This window comes from Polistes fuscatus, unplaced genomic scaffold (genome assembly GCF_010416935.1).
Source record: "Polistes fuscatus isolate 324 unplaced genomic scaffold, CU_Pfus_HIC Scaffold6, whole genome shotgun sequence".
NCBI classification, from domain to species: Eukaryota; Metazoa; Arthropoda; class Insecta; order Hymenoptera; family Vespidae; genus Polistes; species Polistes fuscatus.
The window spans coordinates 1,584,683-1,594,542 of record NW_025113140.1 but is presented as its reverse complement, the minus strand read 5'-3'; the positions used below and the strand labels follow the sequence as shown (position 1 = coordinate 1,594,542).

Sequence of the window (9,860 nt, the reverse complement as noted above, 5' to 3'; positions counted from 1 at the left end):
AGGGGAGGGGGAAAACAATAAATAATTACCCTTTCCAATATTCTTTTTTATTCATCATTTGTATAATAATATACTTTCTTCTTTTTTTTGTTTATAATTTTATATATAATAAAGTTGTATATACAATATATTTATTTAATTGAAAATAATGGAAAAATAAAAGAAATCTTTGAATCGACAGATATTTTTCGATTAGTATATTTCATTTTTCGAGAAAGTTACAAAGACAAAATCTTACGAATCGGTTACTATAATATATTTCATTTTTTGTTGTCTTCGTTTTATTTTATTTTATTTAATTCTTTTTTCTTTTTATTTTTTTTTTCTTTACTCGCACATATCCGCACATTTACACGTTCGAAAAATCTCGAATGTATACAAATCCAATTAAGTTTTCACGCGTCACACAATCGTTGATCTTTTATTTCTTTTCAAAAATTAAAAAATAAAAGCAAGATAGAAAATGGGATATAAAACTTAATAATTCAACGAATTCATTCGTATCAAGAGATCTCGCGTGAATTAATATTTAATTTATACATTTCTGTATTACGCGTATAATACAAGTATGCGTACGTGTATATGTGTATGTGTTTATTTATAAAACATAGAAAAAGATATTAATAATAATCGATATATATATTTTTTTTTAGAGAATACTCGAAAAGAATATTTGATTATCGTAAGATTATAATTCGTATTAATTTTATTTATCATTGATTTCCTATCTAATTGTAAGATAGGAAAGACTCTTAACACGAACGCTCGGATAATGCTTGTCTATTTATGTTATTTATTTTATCAGAATGGGATTGTAAATAAATCGCGAATCATTTGACCACTACATTTTTGGATGATTAAATAAATATATATATATATATGTGTGTATATGTGTGTGTGAATATTTGTGTGTACGTAATTATTGATTAAGTAACAACTTGCCTGTGACAACCGTATCTCGTTAGACTTGATTGTATAATCTCGAGAGAAATTACACGTGAGACAGATAGATAATTTCAGGAGATACAGGGGAACAAAAAAGGATTGTCATTGTTAACAATAACAATAAAAAAAAAAAAGAAAAATCTTAGTTTATTAAAAATCGTAGAATAATAATATTCCTACGATTTTCTAGATAACTGTCGTATAACTTTGATGATAAGATATATTATATATATTTTGTTTTGTTTTATTAATTATATTCATTTTTCTCCCCCATGTTCTTTTTTTTTTCTTCCTACAATTTGCACAGCCTAAAAAAAAAAAACATAAAAATCTTCGAGACCAAAATCGTATATAACTAATATTCGAACTATCTAAAAAAATAAAAATATATATATAACTAACAATTATATTGTATTTAAAAAAATTGATATAAATTGAAATTATAAAATGGAAATATTTTGTGCTATTACGTTAAACAAATTGAATTGAAAAATATATTAGAATCTTGACGTATATAAAATAACATCGCTGCATAAATCAAATGAATTAAACATTCAACAAGTGTATGTGTGTGTGTGTGCGTGCGTGTGTTTGATGAACGTCTTTCGAAAATACAATTTGAATAGGAACGTAATGCAATCCACAATGATGTCGTACGAATTCTTTCGTAATACGACTAATGCTATACACCGTATTCCTTTTAATACGAAAGGAAACTCTTGAGAAGAAAAAAAAGAAAGGAAAAAAAGAATTATCGAATTAATCCTACCAGTTTTTACATAATATTCGTGTCTGATAGGTATGCTCATTAAAAAAAAAAAAAAACCAAAGAAAGGGAAATTACAATTATATATCAATATTTTTTGTTTGAAATTATAACTTGCGTTTTTTCTTAAGGTCGACGAATAAGAAGAAAAGAGAAAAAGGAAAAAAAGAAAAATAAAAACCACACCTTACAGTCGGCATAATTAATCGATGATTTCCTGAGATTCTAAAAAAAGAATTATGCTAATAATTGATAGCTATATAATTATCGTTAAATAGCATTAATAAAAATCTTATTATTCTTATTATTATTATTATTATTATTGCTGCCGATTAATCGACATTTATTTTATATTTTTCCTCTTTCGTAATTCGTGAGTGAAAAATTAAAATAGAGAGCAAACATGCGAATGAAAAATTGATAATTAAACGAAAAAAAAAAAAAGGAGAAGGATGAAGTAATGAAAAGAACGAGAAAGGAGCAGGGAGGGGGGGGGGTAGGTCAGAGAAATAAAAGTTCTTTCGAAAATGAAGAGAAAAAAAAATAGGGGGAAGGGGGGAAAAAGAAGGTGCGACACATATAATTTAATATCACGGTATGATTAGATGAGCAATATCACGAATTTCGTTTTCTCCCAAGAGAATATTAAACAAGTCTCTCATGGTCAAGTGTTGGATCGTTTCGTTGACTCTGCCAGCCACGTAACTCTTGATTCCTGGGAGTATGTCTGGCTTAATGATTTCTATTACTTGCGGAGTGAGTTCTTGAAAGACCTAAAATGAAACACAGAAAATAAAAACACAAAATATCAAGAAGAAAGTAAGAAAGAAGCAATAAAAACGAATCCAGCAGACACAAGTATATACATATGCATTGAATTAGCCAGTAAATGATTTTTTTTAATAAATAACTGCAACCGAAATTTTTTTTTCGCGTAGAAGAATAGTCCGAGATCAATTGCATTTGAAAAAAAATAAATTAACGACTAATTTCCCCGAAGTTATAAAATTTTATTAGATGAATTAATAAAGTTTTTGCAAATGTTATTGAATTTTTGTTAAATTTATTTAATAGTAATTAATATAATAAAATATCTCTCTCTCTCTCTGGTTGTGATAAAGGATTGATCATGGTTTCGTATTTAATAATAATAATAATAATAATAATAATCTTACCTTGTTCATGATCCTGCCAATTTCATCGCCACCCATAAAATTTTCAATATCGAACAAAACTGATGTCAATGTAAAGTCCAAATCGAAATCTTTGATATACAAACCCCTTGAATAACCAACAACTACTGTCACCATAAGACGAAACTCGTAAATTGTTGCTTTGAATGGGCCAGAACCAAACAGCGCAAACATGTGACCGAGTATACCGGATATGTTGTAATTACCGGTTGCATAAAGTTCCGGAAATAGAAGATTTACGGAGATTGTTGGACCAATCAGAGAGAGTTTTGCACTTTCAATCAGGAATGATGATAATCCGTAAAGAGTCAAGTCGGTGATAACGGCACTAACGCTGCAAATAAAATGCATTATTTAATACGAAAACAAAAAAAAAACACATTCTCTTCTTTTTCTTTTTTTATAATATTTACGATAACATCATTTTCGTTCAATTAATTTGAGAGGAGAAGAAAAATTCTTTAATTTGTTATTAAAAAATAAAAATATGTATATAAAGCATAAATATTTGATGTTGCACAAGACGCGAGTTGTTTAGTGGCAAGATATTTAGAAAGTAACAACTCGTAATTATACTCGCGATACCTTGAAAGCTATGAAATTTATTTGAAATCAAAAACATTACGTACTTTCCAATTTCCGGATTATCAGTGTCGATGCGAATTCCATCGAGATTAAACGGTTCAAGCGGTGGTATATCCAATTCCGGTATACCATAACGCATTCGTGAACGAAACTTCTCAATGAATCTACGAAGTTTAAATTCTAATCCTTTGGATGCTGCACTGTCGACTGTCCTTCGAAGTATTATTAATGCGTATTACTCAATTAAAGTTGCAATTTATTATTATCATTATTATTATCATTATCATTATTTACTCACTAATTCCTGTAGTAGCTCTGGTAGCATTGATCAATAAATTTCTCGGCCTTTCCACTGCACTGACGACTAAAAGAAACAAAAAATACAAGCAAAATTAATAAAAAGAAATAAATTGAATTTTATTAATGATTAATAATAATATTGTAAATGTGTTAAATAATAATATTTATCGCATAACACCCCTCCCCTCGCAGAATTTATTCTAATTTTCATTTTATTCGTAAGCTAATAGAGCTGATATATTTATAAGCGTGTTAATAAGCGGATTAAAATCCGAGTTAGGAAAATATTATGTCAATCCTATAACGTAATTAATATTGTTCGATATATATATATGTACAAATTCATTGTCATCGAAATTGGAAACATTTTTTGTTCTTATTCTTGATGCCGTTTGAAATTTTTTTTTATATTTATTTTAATAAATATGAATGAAAATGAATTATGTGATTCTGCAAATACAAAATATCATCCAAATGTCTCGTACTTTGTTTACTTAATTAACGAATATGTAATGTTTCTTGATAAATATGTTCGATATATCGAAATTGTAAATTACACCTTGTCGTTACATATTTTTTTTTAATTATTTATTATTTTCCTTACGAAATGTACAAAATTACTCGAAGAGCAAAGGCCAGTGCGAGAAATGCCACTTCCCAACATGCAATTTGCGTAATCAATGCATTGACTTATTGCAAAATAATTATCTCGAGTCTAATGATTTAATATAATAGTTTAATATTTCAAATGATTAGCAAACAATTTAATCATTAGATAGTTTAACGTAGAAGGGTAATACTTTCGAGAAAATAATTTCTAACAATTTTTCCGAAGGTATTTCTCATTTCGTTTTGATTTTTATTACATTATTTTCCAATAAATCAATGATTTTTTTCTTTTTCCTCGAGCATTACGCAATTTCAAATCGCAAGATAACTTTGATTGTTATTTTTTTGTTTTTGTTTTGTTATATCCTTTTTATTTCCTTTCAATTAAATAAATAAAATCGATGAGAGAAAGCAAATTACACCCACACATACTCACACGCGCACATACATATTTACACACGCGTGATTGTTTTATTCGACACGTGTTTCTATTTGTATAAAAGGGAGGATTTATAAGCCGTACTAATGATCATATTATTTTTGTTTTTGTTGATCATAATGCACGCAACATACTGTAATCCGTAGCGGTATCGGTAATGCGATGCAACAGGTCTTTCTGTCGTTTCACGACTCTGGATACTGCAACAGATAGTTGCACCTTTGACTCGACTATTTGGGTCGTTATCTTTGACTAAAAATAATAAATCAAAATGTACATGTATAATATATAAATATATATATATACATATATATGTGTAGAGTGATTCAAAGGTCACTTAAGTGGGGTCCCGAAAGGTTCCAAATATTTCTAAAATGAATCAAACGTTTCCTAAATGATTGCAAAACTTCATTATTTTCCTTTTATTAATTTTTTTCTTTTTATAAATAAATTTTAATCTTACAATTAGATTCGTAGCAATCTGAAGAAAAGAAATAGCTTAAAAAGTTAAATATAGAATAAATGGTTTTTAAACGAATTTGAATTATGAAAGAGTTTTGTTGAAGACTGAAAATATTATAAATATTCCGTTATAAAAATTATGAATAAAAATGTGGTAAATGATATTAAACGAAGACGTTTCATTAAAGATGAATATTTTTCTAATTTTGCATGGATGACTAATTTGTTTCTAACACGAACGTGATAATAAGAAACATAAAGAAAAAAAACCAATCATATATTACGTACTAAGAAAAAAATTGTAAACGTTTTTACGAAGTATTCTATAACGGTGTAAAAAAAAGGAATTGCTATGAGTAATCGACAGATATGTATTAATAAGCATTTTTTTTTGTTCATTTTACACACGTAATTATTTTTTATCATTAGAGAAATAGAGATAAAGGGATAAAAGTTCAATATTTTTCTATCAATAAATAATTGTCATCAAATGACTTCACTATAATATAACTGTCAACTTATATAAAAAACATGCTTGACATAATCTTAATGTTTATAATTTATCATACAAAGAAAATTACAATTTTAATATCAACCAATAATTTTACATTGAATTTTTGAAACAAAATTATTAATTGTTACTATTATTTATAATTTATAATATCTATAATCACCAAAAAGAAAAAAGGAATTAAATTTGTACGTATAAAATAAAATTAATTAAGAAATTAGTGTTTCGAGACGATTAATATATATCTCAAAATAATATTGAAAATGATTTTATCTTCGCATCGATAGTGAAAACTAGTTTCATTGTACATAATAATTGTAAATGTGTAGGTAGTTGAAGTATCAGATCAACGTAACTACGTAACTCGCGTGTATCGAGTAAATATATATACATAAAGATTTATTTACTTATATCTTCTGCATTCAAAGTAGTTAAAAGAAATAACATTTTTCAAATAACAACATTATTCCGCTTCAGTATTATTACACAATGATGTCTGATATCAATCGAGATCTGTCTACGAGTTAAAAAATGAATTTTTACTTTTTACAATTTCTGAATATAAAATGTTGTTATTAATATTAAATATTTAATCTTTTATATTAGAAAGAATTTTATTTTAATAAAAAGATTTAACGTCATCGAATGACAACGATTATTATGATTATTCAATAAGAAATTATACGAGAACGTATAATATCGTACGAGAAAATATTTGTAAAACTTTAATGTAAGTCAAATATAAATAAAAAAATAAAAAAAAAAAAACACACAAACATTATACAATTTATATCCACCTGAGATCTTCGTTAATCGTTAAACCTATAATCTATTTATTTAATAATAATCCTAAAATATATTATATATAATATATATATAATAATTGAAAATAAAAAAGAGATAGATAAGAACTTACGAAAATTGGTAGCACTAGAAGCAACATTTTCAATGCCACCTAAGATAAGTGAAGGCACAGATTCGTTTGGTTGTCCTAGGGTTTGATCCGTGATGATCCATATCAGTAATGGAAATATAATAAATAATCTTCCGATCATTTTCAATCGCATGATAACTAATGCTCGTTATCAATTTTGATTATATCAAACGTAAAATCTTACGTTTATTATTATGTTCGAAAACTCAAAACTCTTTTCCTATTTTAATTATTATTATTATTATTATTATTATCACAATAAAATCAAATGTGAAATAATAAACGATATGAAAATATTTTATAATGATCGATAAAGTCGATGAATCGAAGATGACAATTGATTGTACGTGAGAATGAGATGTAATAAAAAAGAAAAAAGAAAATATTATGAAGAGACCTTGCAGCGTTTTACAAGTTCTCGATTGGTGTAACGTGTTACGATAGTAAAACGCATATGATGTTCTCTCGAAAGTTTCCAATCCAATACTGCGTTCGTTGCCAATCTGTGTAAGCCTTCTTACTGTCTCGTTATTTTGTCTCCCGCTCGAAATTACGTAGGTAGTTATGGTCTCGTATATATATATATATATATCTGTTTGTAGTATAGTACGCTCGATGAAAGCAAAACAAGGTATGAATAGCGGTCAAACTGCATGAGTCTGTCTTATAAACGAGAATTCTTAAGTTAGATAAATAGATAAATAGATAGATAGATAGATTAAATCGATCATTATCGATTAAAACGTTAAAAACTTTACCTATACGAATAATGACACAGTATTGTTATATTTTAAATGTTGACAAAATTTTTCATACTCTTACAAGTTGACGTGAACAATTTTGAAGCCAATAGTTTATGAATTTGAGAAAAAAGAAATGAAAATGGAAATTGATTTGTTTGTTTGTTTGTTTGTTTATAAAGCATATTGGCTTGTAACAAAATCAAGAATTAATTTGTATTGGTTATAGTATATATGTTATATATCGATTTGAATAATTTTTAAAATAGTATTTGATTTTTTGATAAACTTTGTAACCATTTTATATTATAAATTTAATTTGTTATATCAGGTATATTATATAGTGTGTATATTAGTTTGACAAAATGGAAAAGTAGTAATTGAGTTTTTTATTTTTTTATATGACGAATCAAAGATAAATAAAAAACAAATGTGGTAAAGGAAAACAAGAAGAAAATTTCAATGGGAAACGAGAGAATTGTTGACCGTCACGGAAGTCCATTGTATTTTTACACAATTTAATCTCGTTGCATTGCGTAAAAATTATTCGCTTTGTTCCTTCATGTTTCCAGAAGAACGAACTCAAAGCTAGAATCGTGTTACGTTGAATTCCAAATAAAACAAAACCCCCTTCCCTACAATGTTTGAATAAATTTTATCTCAATTGTAAATTTATTTTTCTGAAATTAATTAATTATTTCTCGTTATCACTAATTGTTGCAATAATTCTAGTTTCTAATCAGTTTTACAAGTTACGATCGATTACGCATAATTTTCAGATTTATGATGTACGAGTTAATGGTTAAAAAAAAAACGAAATATATATTACACGAGTTGTAGAACGTATGATTTAATTTTAATTTGTATTCAAGTAAACCTTAAACTTGTCGATTGATCGCATTACGTTTAATATCTTACAAGAAACTAATAGTTTAATTAGGTCAAGTTATACAGGAAGCTTTATTCGACTCTCAATGATATGAAATTAAATAGATTTAGTTTGAATATGTCAATGTTAAAAAAAAATACAAAATTACAAAATTCTAAAATAAAAATAATATAATAAATAATAATATAATATAATAATAATAATAATAATAATAAAAATAATAATAATTATTATAATTAATTATAATTCTATTCGTAAATTATATTTTAATAATAATATTAATATCATTTTTTTTATATAATTATTTGTAATATTTAATCATAATTGTCTCTTTTTTTGTTACGAACAATTAGATGATTGCGTTTGAAAAGGTCTCGGATAATACCATGGATTTAGTGCATATGGTGGTCTTTGAAGTATGGGATAATATAAACTGTTATGGCTCCTGCTGTTACTGATTTAAAAGTTGACGCAGAGTTCACCAGAGTATAAGACAAAATTGTTAGAATCGTTAGAACGGCAATAGCCAAGAACTTTCTCAGTGAAATCTGAAAAGAATGTTTTAGCCTTTCGTTAACTCTCACTTGATGCGTTCCGTGCTATGTGTTTCGATACGTTAACAAACAAAAATTTATTTAACGATTAATAAATTCATTTTCACACATATACACATATATATATATATATTTAATAAATTAAATAATAAATTAAATATATACCTGAAAGAGAGATTTAACAATTACTTTTCTTATATCGTTATTAAAAAATATATATATTTAAATTTAATATTTATAATTTTATTTTAACAAATCTTATATTCGATTTTTCAAATGATTCAGTATTATATTTAATCACTTGCGAACAACACACCATACGTACAAATTAACTTTCTCTATCTTACTTCAATCTATATGCTTTCCACTTATGGGAACTGGCAATATAGTACCTAACACACATATATAGTTTCTTTAAATAATAAAACAAAAGAAAGAAAAGAAAAACTCGTCAGAGACAGTGCGTTGTAAGTTTAAATAGAAAAACAACATTCTTATACTCTTCTTGTAGAGACACGTAATAGATATTAAGGTTTGATTACTCTTTTAAGACAATTATACGTTGCGTTCGTGTGTGTTGAAAAGTCATCGACTTTCTCTCCTTATCATTTTCTCTTTTTAATTTGTTCTTTTTATCCTTCCTTCACTTTTACCAAAAAAAAAAAAATCATTTCGATCATTTACGATATATTTAATACAAAAATTAAATGACATGATTAAATATGATTCATAAAAGAAACTGTGAAACAACATCGATTAATTTAACAGCTAAAAAAAGAAAGAAAAAAAAGATTATTTTAAAAAAACGTATAGAAAAAATATATCAAGCGTACAAAATCGTATTTCAGATATTATATCATTGAAAATCAATTGTTTCTTTGTTTCAATTTATTATCTTATGTTTGATTATATATTTATCCTTATTCGTCATAA

At 26.1% G+C, this 9,860-nt stretch overlaps 1 protein-coding gene across 2 annotated transcripts; it reads right to left on the bottom strand.

The window, feature by feature from the left end:
- Nucleotides 1-2,291: 2,291 nt before the first annotated feature.
- Nucleotides 2,292-7,292, bottom strand: LOC122523025. 2 transcript variants are annotated; one of them, XM_043644544.1, is made up of 7 exons: nucleotides 7,142-7,292; nucleotides 6,727-6,964; nucleotides 4,972-5,037; nucleotides 3,788-3,853; nucleotides 3,534-3,696; nucleotides 2,887-3,238; nucleotides 2,292-2,484 (listed from the first exon to the last, which is right to left on the bottom strand). In XM_043644544.1, the coding sequence occupies exons 2-7, from the start codon at nucleotides 6,875-6,877 to the stop codon at nucleotides 2,302-2,304; spliced, it is 981 nt and encodes a 326-aa protein (XP_043500479.1). In that variant the 5' UTR covers nucleotides 6,878-6,964; nucleotides 7,142-7,292; the 3' UTR covers nucleotides 2,292-2,301. The 2 variants fall into 2 exon arrangements, with proteins under 2 accessions (XP_043500479.1, XP_043500478.1); XM_043644543.1 differs by lacking the exon at nucleotides 4,972-5,037 and having other exon boundaries at nucleotides 7,142-7,289.
- Between the last annotated feature and the right edge of the window lie 2,568 nt (nucleotides 7,293-9,860).